Source organism: Micropterus salmoides, unplaced genomic scaffold (assembly GCF_014851395.1).
Source record: "Micropterus salmoides isolate LMB-PRFRI ecotype aquatic unplaced genomic scaffold, ASM1485139v1 Ms_hic_scaffold_22, whole genome shotgun sequence".
NCBI classification, from domain to species: Eukaryota; Metazoa; Chordata; class Actinopteri; order Centrarchiformes; family Centrarchidae; genus Micropterus; species Micropterus salmoides.
The window spans coordinates 13769584-13793892 of NW_024041373.1; the positions used below are offsets into that span (position 1 = coordinate 13769584).

At 38.8% G+C, this 24309-nt stretch overlaps 2 protein-coding genes across 2 annotated transcripts in view; one reads left to right on the forward strand and one right to left on the reverse strand.

The window, feature by feature from the left end:
* Positions 1-24309, reverse strand: part of mcph1 (microcephalin 1) — a 29669-nt gene that overhangs the window by 3681 nt on the left and 1679 nt on the right. Inside the window, 13 exon segments of the mRNA XM_038737444.1 lie at positions 16011-16088; positions 16173-16335; positions 16459-16496; positions 18704-18819; positions 19711-20026; positions 20028-20869; positions 21750-21830; positions 21922-22053; positions 22136-22247; positions 22637-22721; positions 22850-22968; positions 23262-23353; positions 23447-23505. Of these exon segments, the coding sequence (XP_038593372.1) occupies positions 16011-16088; positions 16173-16335; positions 16459-16496; positions 18704-18819; positions 19711-20026; positions 20028-20869; positions 21750-21830; positions 21922-22053; positions 22136-22247; positions 22637-22721; positions 22850-22968; positions 23262-23353; positions 23447-23477 (2205 nt within the window). The 5' untranslated portion in view covers positions 23478-23505.
* Positions 1957-14687, forward strand: angpt2a (angiopoietin 2a). Its single transcript, XM_038737445.1, has 9 exons — positions 1957-2749; positions 6456-6611; positions 7601-7722; positions 7848-8086; positions 8324-8445; positions 9319-9420; positions 10184-10350; positions 11747-11877; positions 13385-14687. Exons 1-9 carry the CDS (start codon positions 2486-2488, stop codon positions 13555-13557), a joined length of 1476 nt encoding a protein of 491 aa, XP_038593373.1. The 5' UTR covers positions 1957-2485; the 3' UTR covers positions 13558-14687.

The following is a 24309-nucleotide window of genomic DNA, read 5'->3' on the forward strand; positions in this document are numbered from 1 at the left end:
TTTGTCAGCTCTGTCTGACTAAATCATAGCATGTGAATGTCTTTGAGGTTGCGTTTCTTTTTGGTTTGGCGAGTGATGCTCTCAGCTCTCGCCACAGGTCTGCTCTGTATCCAGCAGGGGTCAGTTGCTAAACTGAAGGGGACAATCTGCGGTATTCTAAGTTGAATGCCAGGAAACAAGCTTTAAGGCTTTTAGTCTTTTGTCACACAGGTTTCACTTTATGTCAATTAATCGGGGACTGGTCGAGGGTTCAGAAACAGGGTCAGGTTAACCCACATTGTGCACTTTAAAGGGAATAAGTAGGTATATTAGGAAAGAAAAGAGGAAAAACAGTCCAACACAAAAGAGAGCTAAACAAAAAGGCTGACACAAAAAGAGCATATACAGTAGACGGTTAGTATTCTACTGCTAAGAGTACAGCATTAGGCCTCTGGAAACTTCGCTTCAATTAGTTAAAATAAATAGATGAAGAAAAAATTCCCCATGCACAGAAACAACAGTCTAGTAGATCACAGGATTTAGAAATGAAAAATCAAAAACAAGTCACCGCACACTGAGATGACTCGACTGTGAATAAATCACAGTAAAGTCACCATGAAATAAACTGAATTACAAGAACTGCTTCCATTAAATCTACCACTTGAGTGATTCAGCTGGAACACCTGAAAAAATGTTTTTGGAATGACGACAAGTCCTTCCTATTTGGTAATGTGCCCTAAATACGTTGCATTTCCCTTATACAGTAACTATTACATCAGCCTACTTCCTACAATTCTGTTTCGGTATTTCAATCCAACTGCAGAGGGCGAATCTAAGGCTTTCCTGTCAGAAAATGAAATACAAAATGTGATAATGCCAAGCTCAATATCAGAACAATCTAAAGCTTACCATGTCTACTTTGCAGACTACAGGTGGACAGAGGTCTTTCTCAAAGACTTCACTGATAGGGGGAGAAAAGAGTGAAGCTACTGAATCCATAGGAGTGTGTCTGTGATGGAGGCACATTTCTGCAGTACAGGACAAAACATCCTCCTTTGTCACTGCTCTTCCTGCACAACACACCTGCACTCTGAGAGCCCCTCACACAGACATTAGCTGCCGCAAAAACTGTGTCAGGTTGGGATCATGCTACAATTAGGGGAAAAGACCCCAAACTTTCCATTTGTGTCTTGCAGGACACTCATTATAACAGGTGAAAGCTGTATATGGCTGTATCATTGTTCAAAATCATTTTCGACTAAAAAACTATTTGCTTGAGGCCACAGAAAAATAACTTACTTATTTACACAATCATTTCAGGCATGTTGTCCACAAAGAATGTCTGAAAATACTTGACATCGCTAACAACATGAGAAATGACAACGCTGCCTTAACTAAGTCATGAAACATTCAATCTTTAACAAAAAAATCTGTATTAGTTCAGACTATTATGAACCGTACTCACAAAAATTCACACACACAATGTGAAATAGTTCATCTGTGTTTCATTTTAAGCCAAGAACTAAGAAATGAGCAACTTCCCCTTAACATTTGACTCAGACAGAGATCTGCCAAGTACATTCAATCTGAAATTGCATAAATCTACCCTGAAGCAAATAAAAAAGCCATGACTATTTTGTTTTCAGAGATCACTATGTGGCAACTTTAGTTTGTAGCAATAACAGACTTTATAAACCCTGAAAACCAAAGGAAGAGCTGGGAATTTTGGATTGTTGTATAACATTATCAACTTGTGAAATAAATCTAATTCGTGAAAAAAATGAAATTGGAAAAAGTCTCAAGAAAATGGAATAAAGAGTGGATTTCAGGAGATTTTGCTTTAAATCTAGATTTAGCATTTTAAAGGAACTAAGGAGGAAAACACGTGGATAGAGTTTATGATGTCACTAAGGCATTTTTCTTTTGAATCTCCCATTCAGAGACGCTAGTGTGTTTGTCGTAGGCCGGGATTCATTCTTCAATGAATGGGATGGACACTGCTACAATCACAGAGTGCGCTGAAGGTGGACAGCTGCATCCTGAGTAGCCGTTCCACTAGACGAGAAAAAAACATGTGGGTATTGTAGAGGATATAGTGGAACGTGTGTAGTTTGTGCATGTGCTTGTCTGTTTAGCGACTGTGTAGTGAAAAGAATCTCTACTTCACTGCTCTTCACAGTGACTGGCCACAGTGGGGGGAGTGGTTTCAACTCAGTTAGCTAATCAGAGTGGCCATGGGCAGCTCAAACAAGTGGTCGAGGGCTTGATGAAAGGCCAGCACATGCAGTCTGGCACCGGTAACCTATGGGAATGGCACACTACCTCTAATTCCTGATGGCTATTTCTCCTCCTACCACTGAGAGGTAATAAAAGGAATCTGCAGAACCTCAAGAGCATTGTTTACACTTGGATGCTGTTGGGGAAAGACATCCAGCCATTGAAGATTAAGGATAACTCCAAGGAGTTATAATTGTACTAACTTTATTTTTAGGTTAATAGCCCCACTATGAAGTTGCTGAATGTTGACTTGCTAGTTTTAAGTTTCTGCCTTGGTCTGGGGACAGGATACAGTGCTGCGGGTAAGCGACAGTATCAGATCCAAAATGGGCCATGTAGCTACACCTTTCTGTTGCCTGAGCAGGAAAACTGCCAAACCCAGAGCAGCTACAACTATCCAGTTCAAAAGGATGGACCCGTGGACGACGAGTCAGCTCAGAGGCTGGAACAACTGGAGATCACCATGGAGAACAACACACAGTGGCTTCTTAAGGTAACGTTGTGTCACACCCTTAATATCACATCAAGACACAGGCCTTTGATATAAACTGCCTTTATTACAGTAAGTTGAGAGTGATAATTTATTTAGGTATCTGAGACAGACCATAACGATGTATAAGAGAACAAAATGTGCTGCAGTAAAAAAAAAAAAAAAACTCTACACAGGTGGAGATATTTATATTTCCTTTCCAGTTGTCTGAACCAAATACTTTAAAGAAAACCAAATACCTGGAACATGAAGATATTTTGGGTGAGCTGTTGACTTTGCCAGAATTCCCACTAAAACTTTTGAATAATTATGTAATATACTCTAGTGGTGTGGAACACTGGCACATTTTAACATCCAGAATGACAAGAAAATAGTTTTTCTCATTCAAGGACATCGGCTGTTTTTCTTTTTATGTGACGGGCAGATTATTCAGGCTCATATAAAATCCACTAACTCTTTGTTTAGTGCTATAACTTACATGAGTAACTGACCAATACCACAAAATAACGCAGTGATTTATCTGCTGAACAAAAGACACGACAAAACAAGTGTAAATGAGCGAAATCTTACGTCAACAACTTTGTCTAAATCATGTCAGAGCTGTGACACATAAAAAATAAAGCACTGACATTTAAAGACACATTTTATTCATAAAAAAGCTTTCCCTTTTTTTAAGGACTAACAGATGCTTTGGGACTCTATCTTGATTATGCAAATGCGGAAACTTACACAAAAATGTGCTGAGGGTCTGTGACACTTTTATTGAGTGCAAAAGGACATAATGGGTTTGACGACTGACAAAGACACAGGTGTCCACAGGGGGGATGTGTACTTCCCTTTCTGTTTGCTGAGGCATTAACGTGTGCGAATAAAAGGAGAGAACTCTGTCTTTTTCTAGCCCCCTCTCTCTCTACAAGATGAGACAAGAACATCTCACAGCTTGATCACACAATTCCCGTCGTGTCGCATAAAACAAGCTCTGATCTGTTCCACAGGAGAGCTCGGAGGCCACTCTTCTTTGATGTTCTTCATGATATAGACACCGCTATTCAGTAACAACGCTGACACAGGCAACAGCTCGAGTGCTGCCTCAGAAATCAAAGGCCTTTCACAACACAAGTGAACATTCCACCAGCACATCTGACATAGTGACAGGTTATGTATTTCTTACAAAGAAGAATTGCAGAAGATGTAACTGAATCAACATATTTTAGCTGTCTGTGTAAATGCTGGAGGTACCTTCTTCTGTTGTGCGACTTCCCCCAAATGAATTTACACACGCAAAAAAAAAAAAAAATAAAATAAAAAAGGTAGAAGAAATCCCAATGAAGGTGTGATAGTTAAAGTTTCTCAATACAAACCTTCTTAACTTGATACCAAGAAGAATTGTTTTGTAACACATTTTACAACTCTTATCATGTCTAATAGCACCTAATATAATACAGATTCTCACTATAAAATTTTATGCCTTAATACAGCTTTTCATTAACAAAGAGGAAGCATTAGACTTGGTAAAGCTCAGTAGGAAAGTGAGCTATGGCTATTATTATCTTATTTATCAATCTGTGAATATCTTATCTTAAAAATGACATGAAAAAGACTATTGAATCATTCAGGACAAATGTGATTTTCTAAAATAAGAAAATCACATTTGTCCTAAAGTTAAACTGTAAAACAGGTTAGTCTACTGTGGTAGCCGTAAGTTGCTACCTTTAATTCATTCATTAAAAAGAGATACGTGAGTGTTCAAATAAAATTCTACTTATGTATTAGAAGATGCATTTGGTAAATTGTACCCACTCCATCTGGCGAAAGATTTCAGCTCAGCATGACCCTAAATAGGAATAAGCAGGTAAAAAAAACTGATGTTTGGATGGATGGACAGACTTAACTTAATTATGGAAGTGCATCACTGAGGATATAAACCTCTTTTACTGGAGTTTACAGTTTGATGAATGGACAGGAGAGCTTAGACAGAGTGAATATAACTTGAGAAAACAAGCAATTGCCACCTATTTTAGAGGTATCAGACTGTCACTTGAAAGCTTAAATAACTTTATATTGTTGTCACATAAATGAATTTGAGATGTCGACAGAAAGTAGAGTTCTGATTTTCTGATATTCCTCTTAATACTGCACCAGCTGATGGCAACTGAGGAAAACAATTTGTTGTCACGCTCTCCTGTGAATAAGGAACACAGTAATTCTTTACTGACGCCTTTGAGGCGCACAGAGTAAAAAACTGATTAGATCATTGACTGTCAATGGGACATCCTGAAAACAATTCAAATGAAAAGCTTCCACTTACCACACATCCCTGTGTGTATCCAAGAACATAAACAAGCTGGACATCATGAAAGGAAGACAAACAAAATCAGCCCTAATTACAGCTGTTACTTGTATACGGCGTAAGATATATAAAATAATAATATAATCGACTGTTTGAGGTTGCATTACTGACTGATGAGTAAACAACAAAAAAGACTATGCAAACTTACTGTATATGACAGGGACATTCAGCTGACGCTGGTTTCCAATTGTACACACATGTCATACTGTCAAGAAGGATGTAACTCCTCACTCAACACTTCCATCCTGTTTACCAGTCGTGTGACCTGATTGCCACTCAGGAACACCATGCAGGAAGTAACTTAATGATTGGTCTAAATCCGGCAATACTGTAAGGTAGATAACAACAAATCTTGTAAAGATGAAACATTGACCTTTCCCACCCTACGCACTGAGCCATTGTATTATTCCTCTGAGGTTACATCAGAACTGTAAATGTTTTCGCTCACCTTGAGATGATTTAAATAAGAAATTAATAAACGGCCTCAAGATTGTTATTATTTCATTACTTTGCTACAGAAAACAAGAAAAATCTAGTCCTTTCCACATTTTGACTTTCAGGACAAACAACAACAACAACAACTTGTAAATGACTTTCATGTTTCAATTTACAGAAGCTTTTAAAATATCTGAAGCCGAATAAAAAACAACAATTAAAATGTCAGTTCCTATAGCTCTCCTTCAATAATGACACAATAGTGCTTCATCATAGGCACTCTCAATCTATTTCTAAAATAGGTTATTAAATGCATATTCTCATGAACTTACAGCATAAAAATATAGCAAATACGATGGCAATACAGATTTTTTAACTCAATAACATCATTGTTGATAATATGGGGAGACTAGTATACGTTATGTGATGATGTGCAAGTCAGACAGAAGGGAAAATGGCAACAAGACCATAAGGTTGTAACAATCAAATACACAAAATCTACAATGTGCCGTTAAGGAGCACATTTGCACACCCAATAATAATACACAGTATGTCCTTTATTATAAGGTTGTCAAACTTCACTCTCACTCAGTGTTAACTGCACTGGAGTTAGTGTACAACAAACACTCAAATGAATGTGTTCGAGTCCCTGAACCAACAGGGCTTAAACGAGATAAGTGAACAAGTGACAATGACGTCTCTCTCATCAGCTACAAATGAGTTTACTCAAGAACTCAGGCAAGAAACAGCTCTGTCCAACATTACTGCAGCAGATTATAGTGAGCAGCACCCAGCTGTCAATCTGTGAACAACCGTGTAAATGTAATACAGGACTATGTGTTCACAACAAAATCGCTTTAATGATACAAATCAATGCAATCTTAAAAACTGCCTCAAGCTAACTGTGTTTCTTCTGTGCTGCAGCTTGAGAACTACATACAGGACAGCATGAAGCAGGACATGGTCCAAATCCAACAGACGGCTGTACACAACCACACAGCTACGATGATTGAAATTGGAACAAACCTGTTGAGTCAAACCGCAGAGCAAACAAGGAAACTGACCAATGTGGAGGCACAGGTGAAACTGTCCTGCCTGCTACACTTTAAACATACAGAAGTAAAACAACGCTAAAAGGTGCACATATGCTGTGCAACTTTATACACCTGTTTACATATAAGCATAATTGGCCTCTTAACAGAATTACACGCTAATGAAAATATGGTGCAAGCTGTTTTTTAACATGAATTCATCTCTTAGAAATATTTTTTTGTGTCGTGTGCTCTGTGATACACTTTATTAAATAATGTAGCGTCAGAGTGTTAAAAAAATAAGCTGAGGGAAAAACAGGCATGAGTGCGTCAGTTTATTATTGTGGCTACATGTCAATGACCTTATGTGAGCCAACTGTACAGCATTTCCTGTTATTAGCACACTCGTATTCCCACAGAAAGAGCCTATCAGTTTGTCACAATCAGACATCCGTCTGTTCAAAGACATCAACAGCTCCATTGGAGACACATAGCTAGGATCCATGTAAACAACCTGCTTTTTGCTGAGTTCATGTCCTCCAAACTGGGAAATTAGAGGCAAGGTCTCCAACCCCGGAGTTTAGTTCAATACGTCCGTCTATGAAAATAGGTGGATTTTGAACGTTTCCCTTGTTCAGGTATGTCTGCTGCATTGGGAATCTGGTTGTTCTTTCCTGTCGTGTTTTTCCATTGTGCAAATAGCTGTGCAAACTGGGCTTGTGAACTTGATCCACTACAGAACATAATATGTAAATTACTTTGACAAATTGCCTGTTGACCAGACAAATGTTTTTAGTATTATGTCCTTTAGGATTTTTATTCACGCGTTGTTTGTTGTTCTTTTGCCACATTTCCTTCTACGTTACATGCTTTTCCTAAATTGCTCCAAGTCATTTTGCTATTAGAAACATTTGACTTGAAGAAAGTCCAAAGGGTTTCCATCATAGTCTGGAGCATCTATAAATCTCCTGATGGATGATTTCACAAGGTATCTCTGGGTCACAGCTTGACTGCTTCACCTGCCTCTTTTCTTTTTAGGTAATTCATCATACAACTCGACTTGAGCGTAGACTTCTTGAAAATTCCTTGTCAACCAACAAGTTGGAAAAACAACTAATTGTCCAAACAAATGAAATCCACAAGCTGAATGACAAAAACAGGTGAAGACATGAAATCACATGATAAAAATGTATCATTTTCAGAGTCAGTAACAGTACAGTAACGGGCCAAAAGTGCAAAGCAAAGACAAAGTTCGCTGCTGAAGGTGTTGCCTGCTTCTCCCCAGATTTCTGGAGAAAAAGGTGGGGGAGATGGAGGAGCAGAGGCAGGGGGAGCTGAAGATGCTTCGACAAGAAAAAGAGCAGCTTCAGGCTCTAATACTGAGGCAGACGGCCATCATGGGTGAGCTGGAGCAGCAGCTGCTAAAAGTCTCCTCCAACAACACTGTACTGCAGAATCAGCAGCAGGAGCTACTGGAAACTGTGAACAACCTCATTCACACCATCGCTGTCAGCTCAGCTCAAGGTGAGTCAGCACTTCAGGCCCTGCAACAAATACTTCGTTTCATTTCTGAGGCCATTGTGTGTGTTTGTGCTGTTGTACTGTATTGCACCAAACTTTAATTACCACATGCTTCACTTCAAAGCGCTGAAGCGATGAATGTGCCCTATTTTTCCAGAAGATGTGAACTTATCAAATGAGGACAGTCCAACGCTGTACAACTGTGTGGTGTCAAATTAACAAGACTGATTTCCTCTGCAGAGACCAAAACCACTATGATGCAGGACACTCCGACCACATTCATGGACTGTGCTGCGGTCTTCAAGTCAGGAAACACCCAAAGTGGCGTCTACACTCTAACATTACCCAACATCACAACAGAGGTAAAGTAAGCATGTCTAATTAATTTAAACTAGTTTAACCTTTAGTGGTAGTGCACTTACATGAACTCAGTAATGAAAGTTCAGTAATCAGGTAGTAAGGAGGAGTACACATCTTGCCGGGTCATTAAAGATCACCTAGTATATATATGAGTACACATGCACATGTTTGCACACCAGGCATGCACTGACCCACCCACACTTCATCCATCCATCCATCCATCCATCCATTGTCAACCGCTTATCCTGCGTACAGGGTTGCGGGGGGCTGGAGCCAATCCCAGCTGACATCGAGCGAAAGCTGGGGTACACCCTGGACAGGTCGCCAGTCCATCGCAGGGCCACACATAGACAAACAACCAGTCACGCTCACACTCACACCCAAGGACAATTTAGGGTCTAGTCCGCATGTCTTTGGATGGTGGGAGGAAGCCGGAGCACCCGGAGAGAACCCACGCAGACACGGGGAGAACATGCAAACTCCACACAGAAAGGGGTTTGAACCCACGACCTTCTTGCTGTGAGGCGACAGTGCTAACCTCCACCCACACTTAAACAACCTAAATAAAACACTGAACACCCTTGGAAGTGCTCATTAAACAGTATTGTGTTTGAGGGCGGGGTAGTTTAATTAAAATGTTCTCAGACTTCCATTAATGATGTGCATGCTTGAGCTAAAACTGCAATCTCCTTAGATACTTTTCAGCGAATAAGACTTTGACTTCAATTCTGTATCCCCTTCCTGGCAACTTAACATTTGTTTTAACCCAACTCAACTAATACACCATTGTCAAATTATAAAGGAGCATGAATTCTTAACAGAGCATTCATTTTGAATTATTAATTACAGCAACTCCTTTTCCCTTGTGTTTGAAGGCTTTCTGTGACATGGAGACAGAAGGTGGTGGCTGGACAGTAATACAAAAACGCTTTGACGGCCGTGTTGACTTTCACCGTACGTGGCAAGAGTACAAAAAGGTAAACGCTATCAAGAAGAAATTCTTCCCTTAAAAAATATAACCTAGGCTACAGTTTTCATTCCAAATGCACAATACAGTGGCCAGATTTGGTTTTGGCCATGGACTGAAAGTGTTGTAAGGGCCTGTGATTCTGCACTGTTAGAGGCAATTCCTAGATGCAATCCAAAGAAAAAGGGACAAACACAGAGATCTGAAGTGATCAACATCGACCAGCAGGGCAACCCCAACATTTTGAAACCACAATAATTTCAGTACCAGATTCACAGCATCTAATATTTCTCTAAGTGCATCTGAAACTGTGCTTATAACCTTCAATCAAAAATGCATATACATTCCCTAAAAACAGTGACCGGCATTGTCAATGTCAAGTGGCAGATAAATGGGCCAACATCATGCCAAAAAGAATATCAAGTCCAATCTCCCCTACAGAGCAATCATCACAGAGGAAAGCATTCAGGCCATCTCCTTTATTTCTACCACAATGCAAGCTCAGTTAAACTGGTATTCTTTCTTATCAATATCTCATTGTGGATGTGAATATATGTTATTGCTCTGTGGAACTGCTGAAAGTATTTCAAGTATTCTGATGAAAACTTCTAGTTTCAGGAAATAATAACTTTCAGTGCAATAGGCAAGAGTTTTATCGCAAGTAGTGGTCCTCTGTCTGTTTTGCTTTTTTTTTTTAATGGGAAAAGCATCGAACAAGCACCACCTGCAGGGGTTCAACAAGGTTTAATAACATTTCTTTTGTGTCTTTTCAGGGGTTTGGAGAATCGTCAGGTGAATTCTGGTTAGGAAACGAATTTGTCTCCAGACTGACAATTCAGCAGTCCTACAAACTAAGGATCCAGCTGAGTGACTGGGAAGAAAACTCTGGATTCTCACAATATGACCAGTTTTCTCTTGACAATGAAGCACAAAATTACAGGTACACTGTGCTGACAACATCAAAGAAATAAATGTGTCGGATGCTTGGTGGCAATTACTGAACTTAATTTTTTGCTTTGAGCTAAAATCTTTCAGCTCATGTAGCTCAAGTTATTAAGGACAAAGAAGCCCATCAGCAAATAATGTGTCTCTCTGACAACAGTGCTTTTGAAGTCGGCTATCCTGAACACATACCAAATTCTGTTGCCAATTTTCAAACCAAGGAGCTTAACTAAAGCAGAGCCTCAAAGCTGAAAGCCTTGCAATTATTATGAAGAAATTAACAATTATGTCAGAGGCAGTAGTCTTTGAAACATGGTACGTTTCTAAACAACAACAACAACAAAAAAAGCATCTGAAGCACCATCTCCAGATGTACTCACATGTAGTGTAGCAAACTTTTTATACATGAATATCTTCCCAAAGCTAAAGCAGAAGAGCTCTGGCTGTAATTATCTCATCATACAATTTTTATATTATCCATACTTCTGAATCATCACCAGCATCGTTATTATAGGAAGTGAAATAATTATCAGGCTTATTCTCTACAACTGGTTGACTGACAGTGAAGACGAGATCACGTGAATGGACACACTGACGGCGCTTGTGGTGATTTTCCATTGAATTTGTTCTGGTTTGAGTACCAGTGATGTGTAAGAAGGATTAATTCTGACCCTGGACCGTATCTACATATATGTCCCCCGAAAACTACTTTTGAACAAACTAGCTCATGATCACAAATGCTGACCTCCTACTACTATGTAAAAGCAAAAACACATTATAGATGATTTGTTATGGATAGAGGTTCTTCTTGCTGTATAAGACTATTTACTTCCTGATACGGCTGTACTGGCATCAGTCCAAAGAATATGTAATAAAACTGGTCAGCGTTTGAAAAATAGGAAATGAAATGTCTTGGATTTCTAACATTTAGTCTGCATCTCTTGGCAATAACACAACCATTCTGAATCAAAGCTGATTTAAGGAATGGAATGGATACTTCCTTTGAATTTGACAAACAGACCTTGAAATGCTCCAATTCAACACTGGTCTATTCAGGTCTTAAGTCTACTTGACTATGACCAATTTGGTCTTCAGTTAGTTGGCTCTGTTATTCCAATTAACTCCTTAAGGAAAATAAACTGCACAAATAGCATCACACAAATCGTTTAAATTTCAAGAAGCATGAGAAAATATGAAAACTCCAAGGTGCTTGTCAACATCACAAAAATCAATGTGATGCAAATAGCTCACAATTTAATCGTTATGCCAACCCCCATTTTAGATCCTGCATTTGTGAAGAACTGTATAAGTGAGTTGGACGTTGCCTTTTGAGGAACTGAGCAATCACTGACTTCCTCCTCCTCTTCCTTCATTTTTCCTTTTCCACTCTACAGGATACACCTTAAAGGCTACAGTGGGACAGCAGGCAAAATAAGCAGCATTGGGCAGCCAGGAAGTCATTTCAGTACAAAGGATGCAGACAACGACAAATGTGTTTGCAAATGTTCACAACTGACAACAGGGGGTAAGAAACACATTTTTGTAAATAACTAACAATTGTGCTCGTTGGGAAAATATAATAATCAGGTCGATTTGTGATGGCACATGTGGAACAAATTCCCACCCACCCAAATGTTGGCACTTCCCCCAATAATTTATAAAGGACACTTTTGTGGTCAGGTCAAGGAGCACAATTAGCTCAGAGTTAATCACTGATCAACTCATTTGGGAATTCAGCCCCTACAATGGCTGACATTAATAGCCTGGGAACATAGCTTTTCCCTCTCTCCTCTTAGAGCTTAAAGGTCCTCCTTCATTCCCTTGAAAGTGAGTCCGCTGCCAGAAGTTTGTCTCCCTCTGTAGCGGGGTCTGCCAAGTAAGCATGAAAGCATGAAAACCCCAACCCTATTGCTTTTTTTCCCATGAGGGGCTTCTCACAGGGGACTGACCCAGGAAAAAGAGTAAAAGCCGGATCCGCCATTATAAATATGAAGCAGTCATTTTGGATTAACAAAATTTTAATGAAGGTAATACATCTGTATATAATTTGGGGCTGAAAAATTATTACATACACCTCTCAGTCTAATGCTTTTCAATCTCACTCAACTACCAACTATGGCTTTAAAGGGGAACTCCACTTCTCCATATGTCATATGGCCCCAAAGAAAGATACGCTAAGGCTGATAAATTGCCTCAAGTGATGTCACTTGAGTCAGCGTTGATTTGAGTTTAAAAATGGAAGGAAAAAAATCTGGATGTGTGGAGTTTAGACCTCTGTAGCCAGCTTCTCATCTCTGCCTAAAGCTTGTGGCTACATTAGCCGCTCCTAATTCAACACACCTGAATCTCTATGTGATCTGTGAGGGGTCGATTTGCATTGTGGGTAATGTAGGCGCCAGGTTTCAACAAGGAGGAAGAATACCAGAATAAGAAAGATGATATCGCTGGTTCTGATGAACTGAACTTAAAAAGTGTCATGGGGACCTAAAACATAAAACATAACATAAAGGAGTGTGTCCACAATAACTAATTTTATTGTCACATCCAATTCAACGCTGCCAAATGTGAAATTCCTGCCATGACACAGTGGCATGTACAGAAGAGGTTACTGCCACTTTTTTAACAAGTTAACTAGCTGCTCATGTGATGCCATGACATGACACTGATTAAACTATAGCTACAAGTGCAACACAGAAAAGTGCTTTAATGCTACTCATTACATAGAAGCCATATAATCGTTATTATAGTACTCTCAACTTTCTCTATTTATTTATATGAAGCAGATGTTACTGCTTGATAACCACAATTGTTTTACACAAGTGTAGGCAGTCTCCAGATAACATTTTACAAAGCATGCATTCATACAATAAGTGCTCAGATGGTTTAACTCTCATTCACAGCTTTCTAAATTCAATAACAATGTCATATCCCTTATCATTGTAATGTGGTCATGAAAAATGTCCACACATGGAAGCAGCTGTTAAGATTGACATTATATTTAAATGATTTTGATGTTTGTTTTTGTGATCTAGGTTGGTGGTTTGATGCCTGTGGTCCGTCCAATTTAAATGGGATGTATTACCAACAAGGCCAAAACTCAAATCGCTTCAATGGAATCAAATGGTACTACTGGAAAGGCTCGGGCTACTCACTGAAGTCCACAACAATGATGATCAGACCAGCAGACTTTTCAGGTTCCCTTTGAACTGTTTCTCTCAGATTAAACAAAGTGGGAAGGAAATACTGCCTGACAAACAGCAACAAACAACAAAACCAAAAATAAAACTTCTCCAGGAAGCCAAAGCACTTAATGAAAATATTTTTACATACCTTTGGAAAGACATATTTTGTGCATGTTTATGTGTTTTATAATTTGAGTCAAATGGGTGGTTGCAAAAAATGGTGAAATAAGAAGAACTGTCAAAATGTCTCTGACATATATCTACTGAAAATACTATGACTGTGGTGTTTATAGACAACTATAGGTATAGTCATTACATTGAGTAATAATAACAGCTAGCTAACCAGAGTAAAATGAGACATTAATTTAATTTCTTAAACGATTTTAATGTAGTATAAAGCACCCATTTAACTATTTTTTGAATAATAACCGCCTACGCTATTGTAAAATAAAAAAAGAGACTATGGTACAACATGCAGATAAACAACTGGCTCAAACCCATTGTTATGTGTTCTGGAAAGCCTAAATGTAAATGCAAATGTAAAATTGCCACAGAAAATGTTTCTCCTAAGATAACATTGCTTTCTCCAGAGAATGTATGTACATTTGTTGTTTAATTTATAAGTAGATTTTAAGGTTGATATTTAACAAATATTATATATGATGGGAGATTTGCTATAGATCTTGAGTGCTAGTTCCTACGTAGTTAACAATTTCATTGCACATAAACACGTAAGAGGAATTCTTTTAATATAATTCTGCAGTAGCTTCCCAGATGCACATACAGGCCGATTATCTTTCTGCAGTCTGTTGGGAATGTATGTCTTTATTTATGTAATGTCGCTTTTAAAGCTACAACAAGCAGAATTTATGGGAAAGTGAGGAAGCTGAATTTCTCACCAGTAAACACTGGCTTAAGATTTTTAGTGTTTGAATGTGATGTTCTACCAGCTCTTATATACCTAAAGTTGAATTTTAAACACGACCGCAAGGCAGAGAGCTTAAGGCTTTATCTCTTAGGTCCTTTTCCACAATTGTCCTGTTCTGCACTAACAATGAACAGCATGGTGAATGCCCTGCCAGTTCACCACAACCTTTTCAGCAATGTTTATCATTTCTAGTACAAAATAAAAATTCTACATGCTCCAAAGTTGCATTTTTTATTGTTGCTTGGTGGATAAATATGTATATATATTTTATATTGCAATATTTACATGTGTCATGACATAGTACATTTTTGGGAAAATTTGTTTTGAGACTGGCTAATTCAGTGAATGAAATACCTGACAAATCAATGTAGGCTTTTTCAGATTAATATAAGGATCCTGTCAATCCAATATGAGACATAAAGGGATAGTTACTGTAGAGCCTTCAAGGTCACAAAGAGTTGAGAGAAGGTTAAAATCGCAAAACTGCTTCATACATTGGCCTCATGTAACATGTAGTCTTCTAAGTTTACTACCAATTCACTGAGGTCATGCATCATTATATGAGCAGACTGTGAAAACTGTCTGTTTAAACAATTGTTACGAATGTCAGAATTAGTTTTCTATCATTAAGACTGACAACTGCTAAAGGCAATCCTTGGCCATCCTACCGCAGGGCACAGGAACTGAATGAAAGAGGGAAGCATGTGGTTTGCCAAACACCACATGCGTCCGTCAGAGTATAGGAATGATAAACGGCCGTGGGGAACTAAAAAATACTTTGTCTGTCACAACAAAAGTCATCATGTAATTTCAAGAGGAAATGTGTTGACAATTGTCTGCATCAAGACCCCATGTCTTCCCTCGCAGTGGCAGGAGCGAGGACAGTAATTCACGAATGACGAGTTCAGGAAGAAGCAAAATTCACATTTCACACAGGATGCTTCAGGAAAAAGCAGCGGACTGAAAATTGATGACTGGCAATACAAATCAGCAGGTTTCCGTCCAACTCCCTCGACTTTAGTTTTACGAGCTTTATTTGTTGTGTGTCAAAAGGGGCGTTGCAAAGCTGACTTATATAGAGAAAATTATTTAAATACAGGGGGAATTTTTTTTTTATAAAACTGAGGGAATTTCTTTTGTCTGAATGCAAAGTAAAACGATTATTTTTGATAAAAATGTACTTGAGTGCAAAATATGACAAACATTTCTATTGTCTATAAAAGAAGTACATAATGTGCATCTCTTACTTAAGTGCAAGTGATTTTTAATTTTCAGGCTTCTACATTTGTTTTGTCACATTCAGAATGTAATGTATAGGCAAGGCATAGATTACCTAACTTAATATTTGTTAATTCAATGTTGTCCAATATTAATGAGGGCCACGTTATGATAACGCAACTCTTACAAATGATAGGACCATTAATATCAACATATCTGACTGTTTGCATGAATGGAAAACATAGTGAGGTTTAAAGTGATGTTCAATGCAAGTAGTATTTGTGTCGTGGACACATTTACTAGTACTACTAGACTAGTACTGGTACTCACCTGTGCTGCAGGAAATTGGTCTGAAAGCTCATACGGCTCCTCTGGAATCCACTGCCTTTGCTCCAAACACCAGAGAATCTACTCAGGAAAATAGAAATATAAGATAAATATAACAGATCATTATCACTTAAAATAATAGCATGTAATATAGAAACTACATACCCATTCAAAAGAGAGGATCCAGCAGCCACGAGCGATGCCCAACAGAATATTCAGAGTCCGCCGTTGACCTCCAGACACCACATGAGTGGTGCTCTCACAAACTCGGTCAACGATTGAAAAACCACCCAGTGCTTTCACCACCTGAACCACCGTTTGTTGTTTCCTACAGGAGGTGGATAGAGTAGAAAGCATCCAACACAAACGATTAAACAAGACATCTTTTTCTTTCTCTCAACTTGCCAAATGAAATTTATCTTAAGACAGTTTAAATGTTTGAGGTGCTTACTCAGTGGGCATGCTTGTCATGACCAATGTTCTCATAGCCTGAAACAAAGATAAACACACAAAATGTCAAAATATTTTTCTAAACCAAGTTTATGTTTGCTTAAATAATCTGTGTGCCTATTTTACTTTTGGGTAGTTGTATATATAAACAGTGTCAAGGAACCTCACATTGTATTGTATAACAATATCCACACATTTGGCAAACAATTAAGTGGAGCAGCTATAGAGCACAGATTTAGCTTAATTTGTTTCTTGGCTTGTGTTTGTAGGAACAAAACACAGAAAATAGAAGTGCAATCTGTGAACACATCTACACTTTGAAGCAGCCAAGATAATACAGTCTCTATAAATTTAAAAAAAATGTCTCCAAGAAACTAGGAAATTAAATGCATGTTATGTTTCTTTTGGGTGGAAGAAGTGTGAGCTGGTCTGGTGAATAATACAGCACTGAACAGGTAAAAGGATCATTATTCAACAGCCAGACAGGTCGTGCACTTTTAATAACCCTGTCGGTTGCACAGAGACCAAAAAGGAAATCAAACACCAAGGCCATGAGTAGTGAAAAACATATTGAGAGCCACTGAAACGGAACTGTAAATTTGTAACCTGACGACTGTGACCCATCCAGCCTCATACTCTGGTCCCAGTAGAGCAAGCTATCATCAACACAAACACCTGAGCAGCAGTCACAAACAGGACCACCAGGCCCTTTCCTGCCACACACTGATATCTGGTCCTCCAGCTGGAAGTCAGGGGTTAAGGCCTGCTGAACACAGTGGTGCCAAAACAGTCCACCAGCCCCGCCCACACCGGTCAAACATCACATTATCCCCGATAATCCAGCTGGGAGGTCATTGAGCTGCTTACCACCGCTACACGACTGCTACTCTTTGGTCATCCTGACAAGTTATCTTAATAGGAAAATGTTTTGATCTTCCAGTTTGTAAATGATCCACAACAGGGCTATCTTCTGCTAACACTGAAAGACTGCCGAAAGGTGACAAGAAAGACACTCATTTTGAGGTCTTTCAAACCAAGTCAAACAACTCAAAACATGGGCAGCTATTCTTAAGATTCTTCAAGGGGGACTTTGGCTTATCTTATGTTCTGGCGGCAGCACAAGAAAACAGGCATTGAAGAATGAGTAGCACATAATGAGCCTCTGACAAAGAGCTGGTGTGAACTGCAGTGCGGCCTCTGAGCACAAGTGCTCTGAGCACAAATGAAGGAAATTCTTCACTGTTTGAATAGGTCTCCTCGATGGCTGCTACTCTGCGCACGCTGACTGACGCTATTCAGAAAATCGAAGAGAGATGAGGATCCTGGGTCTCTGAAGCTGCAAGAGCCAATTACCAATAGCAGCTAATAACATTTATAACTGAAATACAAATAACTGAAGAGCACCTTACATAAACACTGACTAAAAAATACCATACAGTAGTTCATAACATGTTTACGTGTTTTGAGAACACGGTCAAAGCAACAACTGAACCAAGAGAACAACCAAAACATTTGCTACAATGGCAACAATAAAGTCAACCCATAACAGATCCCTGGGGGAGATGACGTCATGTTTGGCTTGTTTCAGCTACAGCCTGTTGAGGTTACCAGCCTAACGAAAACAGAGCCCAGGTGCATTTCACAAGCAAGGAAGTTGTACGCTACCATCACAGAGGCAAAAACACAGGAAGCTCTCAGGACCAGAGAGAACCTCTTGGCTAGATGCGTCAAACGCCTACAGCTATGGAAGTGTATGACATTAAGGAGGGAATACTTAAAAACACAGTACTGATGTTTAGTTTATTACAGAATGTCTCAGGATTTTGTCACATTGTGCAGATGCAATAGTTTTGGAAGATTAATAAAGTATAAGCTTAAGTACATTTAAGTGTGATGAACAGAAAAAATATGCATCCAACTCAATATTTATCGATTTTTGTGTTCACTTTTCTGTATATCTGTGATTAAAGAAGATAAACAATGCATTTTTCAAAATTCTGACTGGTTGGAACTAAAGATAATCAGCTGCATACAATTCAGCTGGTATCAAAGCATCTGTAATTAAAAATGTGCAATCCCATGTCACAGCAGTATCGTTAATGAATCAGTAAGCTTCCCACTGGTGACTTAATACTCGTAACATCCTGTTTTTTCAGTCCCTGTACAATTTTCAATCATTATAATCGACACATTATATTACGTCACACTTCAGTTCAACATTAAAAACAATCGCACTGCATTCTTACCTTTGTTTTGTTGACCATTTTCTGTAGACTCAAACTGACTTGCTCATTTGGATTTTCTTCGCCTTCAGGGGGGATCTCTATTAAACCAGCTGCATCTGTACATTCATTTCCTCTACCTACATTTGAAAACAAGAAAACAAATGAAAACAGTGTGGGCGGATGCCACTCAAGCAGGCTCTGTTGTTTTTTTGATTTGCGTGCAATCATGTTCATCTCTACTCTGTTCCATTTACACCTGGTTGACAACTGTGACAAACTGTAAAGTGCAATATTTTTAAACCACTCCCCACCTCACTACTACCACATAAGCAACAGACTACTCGCCTCAATTAATTAAAAATCAAATAAATTAGTAATTATTTTAAGGAATAATGTTTAATAAGATGCAGACCCAAATATTCTCAGGTGTCATATATTGTTCAAGCCTTTCCAATAAAATTTTATAAATATACTTATGTATGCTTTATATGTCAGGGAATACCATCAGTAAACATAGTAAATGTTTTTATCATTTCAGCATACATAGGGCGAGATGCAAGGTGCACCCTGGCCAGGTCTCCACACATTGGCAAAGAAATGCACACCTACAAGCTTCCAATTCACCTAACATGCATGTCTTTGGATTGTATACATGCAATTGTTTGTCTGTATACCTTAAATTTATGATGTAAATGACAAATTAGACCTTTAAGACACACATGTATACAAAAATTACACAAATATTCATATAAAAAAGGTCTTGTTTATTTATTAATTAGTTATTTCTTTATTCCTTTCTTTAAAATATGACACTAATCCAAGAGTATTCACAGACAGAATAATTATGTTGCACACCTTTTGAAACCACATATATCACCCAGGTAACACAGACATAGTTACAAACCTCCACAAATGTGAAAGGTCAAACACCATTAATATTTTTTGTTCAGTTCATAATGATGAAATCTGATTTTGGGGTTCATTGCTATTAATATACACTTTTAAACTGTGGCAGCCTTACTACTCACTTTCCAAGGTATGAGAATTGACGCTGACATCAGAGTTTTTCTGCAGCTCCGACACTGTGTTAGCCTCTGTAAACATTGTTGGTCGTACTGATGTAGATGCTCTTCTTTGTTTCACTGCATCACTTATAGTTTTACTGATGCTTCTAAAGGGCAATGTGCTTTGTCTTTGCATTTTAGCCACTACATTGGCATTCTCCACTGTAGACAGAGATTCTTTAACATCCTGTTGTGGGTGACTTTGGAGCTCACTGCTTGCATCAGACTCCTGATTGCTATTTTTTTTTGTCTGACTTTCATCCAGTTTCCTCTTTTTTTTTACTGATAGTTTCAGATCCAATGCGTTCACTTCTTCTTTGTTTTCTCTTCTGTGGGACAGAGCCCAACTCAAAAGGAATCTGAATGTCTCTCTCCACAGGTAGATTAGGAAAAACTGGTCTTTTTGATCTCTGGTGGTGGTTAGCTGGGGAAAAATAGTCCTCAAACACATCATCATCTCCATCAGTGGAACAAGAGGCAACACTCTTAGAGTCACAGGATGGAGTGAAAGGTTGTACCAAAGCAGAAAGTGACTTTCTGGCTCGTTTGGGTATTTTCTGTAATGAAGTAGCAGTTTCTTTTGACAATTCAACTACAACATCACCTAAAGTGGCTGGTGACGAGAGGCAACTAGAGGAGCTCACAGTGTCAGGGAGAGAATGGGTCTTAGTCTCTGTAAACAACTTAGCTGACTTAAATTTTCGCTTTCCTTTTTCAGATTTGTTAGGTGATGGCCTGGATGTTTCTACATGTGGTGGCTTTTTTTCTTTGTGAAAGCTCTTGCTGTTGTCATAACTGTTATCCTGGCAGGGCCTTTCTAATAAATCTACAGATTTGTGTTTCTCTGCTGGTTTTTTTCTTACTGAGGATCTTCTTGGCTTTTTTTGGCATTTCCCATCTTTGTCATCTTCATCCTTGAAGTCAGGACATTTCAAAGGACTTGAAATCATCCGTTTTGGCATATCACGGCATGGTGACAGCCAGGGCTTGCTAGAGCCTTTTCTGTGGCGTTGTTCAAGACAGTCATGGTCAGTAACATCAACTTCTGTTCTCCCTTCTTCCTTATCAGGTGAGTAACCAGGTTCAGCAGCAGAAGCACTGGAATCATCATCTGATTGGTCGTCTGTATTAAGAAAAGAACAATAATAATCAAGGGTTTTATGCATCTTTTAGCCACTTTGTTTTTTTTTTCCCTGTTGTGTTTAGCTTGATGTGCAATAGCACTAGATGATCATATAACAATTTTAAGAGACAGGACTCAAAATGACATGCAGCTATTCTTGCTATTCCCCCATCTGACACTGAGGTGGAGCCACGCATTGCTGCTGACATTTTAGAGTGGATGTCAAGGCACCACCTACAACTGAACCTGGACAAGTGCCGACTTGGATGGCAAGGAACCTGGGAGTGAGCCCAGATGACGAACTGTCATTCTCTGAAAACATCACAGCAGTAGCAGCTCTATGCTTTTAGTTTTTTGTTTAAAAGGCATACACTACTAATTTTGGTTGATATCTAGCTCTTGCTCCTATGTGGTTTGTTTGAAGCAGTTGCTTTGGACAAAAACACCTGCCAAATGAATGTAATATACTGTACTGTTTTTCTTAGGAGCTGTCAGAGCAAATGAGGGCGAAACAAGAATGATTACTGCACATTCAGTACATGACTCCAAAAGAGTGCCAGTGTTGCTCTGTTTCTGATGGTTACTTACTGTAGCTTTAAAACATGAGCTACAGAAGAAAAATAATATATATTTGAACAGAATATAGGCAACTAAAAGACAGAGTTTACTGGAAACAGTGTAATGTATATTTTAAATATTCATGAAGCCACTTCAACCATGCTTTAGACATCCTTATATAATATTAACTACTGCAATACAAATTTATCATGGTATCATTAAGTCCCCTTCAATAGAAATTTAGAAACTGATCTTGGGGGTTGGGAAAAAAATACACTACAATTTTCTGATGATAAGTAACAAGTAGACAAAAGTTTCTTACACAATAATTTGAAGACACTCGGTGTGCTCCCAAGAGAAGGCCTTATCCCAACAGGTGAGCAGGATTCAACCATTTGTGAGGCTGAAAGGCAGTAATAAATATGTGAATTTAAGGTGTTTCAAAATTATTGAAATACATATAAGACTGTGTCATTTTATCAGCCTGCACATACCTGTTGGTGAGAGGTTTTCCCGTTTCTCTTTCATGTCTTTCAAACGCTGTGCCATATAATCTGATCTTTTCAATGCAGGACTATAAACTATTCCATTCTCTTCATCAATGATGATGGGCGACACATCTGTAACTGTGATTAAAAAAAATAACTGTGATATGACAAACTACATGCTTTGGTTTTAAACGTTTTCAAAGTTGCAATAATCTCTTACCCAGAGGTTGTTTTGGAGCTAGGCCTTTCATCATTTTGTCTAATTTTTTCCTCATGCGTCTGTCATTTTCAGGCGTCCTCTCTGGAGAATCTTTTGGCTGCATGCAACGATGCTACGTGACACAATAAACCACAGCAGGTTTTAATACTTTCAAGGTCTAAATCACTTCGATTAAAAGGCAGTGTAGGACATATAAGAAAAATCAGCACAAGTGCACTGAATTAATCACAGCAGTTGAATAGAATAGAGGTAAGATTTGGCTCTTGCATCAAAACTTCTGCTTTTAGTGCCACATAATGTTTATGCTGGAATCATAATTTCAAGGCCTTGTTTTTGAATATGAGATGTGTTAAAATGGGACCATTTGACACCTTGTTTATAGATGCTGATCAGATGTAGAATAGACCATAGTCACGACCCTAAATCAGCACAATGTACGGCTTGACAAAATGTGGTCCAACACTGATTTACAGTGACTGCTTGAACTCTTATTCTACTCACTTTCTTGTTCTTCAACACAGGATTGCTCTCATCATTTAAGGCTGGATACATCTCCTCATCCACACGCACACCGTCATCGTAACATCTGGACATCATGAAGAGATTCCAGTAATAATTGGCAATATCTTGTAAAAACTTTATAACAATTTAATCAAAAATATCATAGAATGGTTGAAGATTAAAAAAATACACAACTCTTAGCGTTATTCTTACCTGCCTACCCAGAGAACAGACACGAGCCTCACATCACTTTTCTTAGCTTTCCTCCATGTAGCTGGATGACCATTGTTGAAGACAACATGTGTGACTTGTTTATTGAATGTTTTTGATATCTGCAAAAGAAAAAGCATTTATGTTATGCAAAGTATACATTTCTACTCCAAAAAATCTGGCAAGTGTGCATTCCAAGTGGAGGCCCCCAAAAATACAAATCAGTTCAAAGAGAGAACAACAGTGGCACACGGTCATGCAAACAATACCTGCAGAGCTTTACATTATAACAGAACATTATTGCTGATGTGTTTCAGCCATAGGCTTCCTCAGAGAGCACATATCTACTGTCTGTAAATACATTAAATGGTATATATTATATATGTATAGATGTTTAAGTGCCATTTGGTCTCACCTGAGCTCCCATTTCCTGCAGCTGCTGAACAAATGGTTTTGAATAGTTTGCTGTTTTGTCTGATGACCACACATCAACATAGGCAACAACATCTGCAGAAGAGATTGAACACTGTGGTAAACTTAAAACATAAGCCATAAAGTTCAGCCTAGATTAACTGCAGTAAAACTAAGATGATACAATACCTTTGAGAACTGAACTGTTGCTTGTGGCCATTACTGGCCTCTTTAGGTCCAAGATTCACCTACAAAAAGATCTGAGATCAGCTTTTCACAATCCACAGGAATTTTACTCACTGTAACCCCCGACTACACCAATCAGGGGTAACAATTCGCAAAAAAACTGAAATATGGGCTCAGGGCTGCAACTCAGGATTATTTTCTCTTTGATCAAATGAGTAATTAGTTTGTCTTACAAGTGTAGAAAGTAATGACAGTACCCACAGTTTACCACTGCCCAAAGTCATGTCTTAATATAGTACTATATTTCTGTGACAAAAGTAACAGTCAGTGTCTGGTGTGGCCTCCAGCTGTATGAAGTACTGCAGTGAGTCTACTCCTCATCAACCAGCTCTTGCTGTGAGATCTTATCCCACTCTTCCACCAATGGCCCTAGCCCTCAAGGGTACCACATGTAAATCCTCCTTGTAAATCACAGCATTAGTCCAACCATAACCCCTGGGGAGTCAAAACCGAGTCAGTCAAAAGCACATTTTGCCAGTCCTGTCTGGTCAAGCAAAGGTGGGTTTGTGCCCATAAGTTGCCAATGATGTCTGTTATGGACCTGCCTTACAACAGGCCTACAAGCCCTCAGTCCAGCCTCTTTCAGCCTATTGCAGACAGTCAGAGCACTGATGGAGGGATTGTGTGCTCCTGGTGTAACTCTGGCAGTTGTTGTTGCCATCCTGTCCCTGTCCCGCAGTGATTTTCTGATTTACCAATCATGTGCAAGTGTTGTTACACATCATCTGCCACTGCGAGGATGATCAGCTGCCTGTAGAGCTGTCTTAGGCGTCTCACAGTACGGACATTGCAATTTATTTCCCTTG

Coding starts and splice junctions, on each gene's coding strand:
- angpt2a (XM_038737445.1), top strand. CDS start 2,486: ATGAAGTTGCTGAATGTTGACTTGCTAGTTTTAAGTTTCTGCCTTGGT. Junction 2,750..6,455: donor ACACACAGTGGCTTCTTAAG/GTAACGTTGTGT, acceptor TCTGTGCTGCAG/CTTGAGAACTACATACAGGA. Junction 7,723..7,847: donor AAGCTGAATGACAAAAACAG/GTGAAGACATGA, acceptor GCTTCTCCCCAG/ATTTCTGGAGAAAAAGGTGG.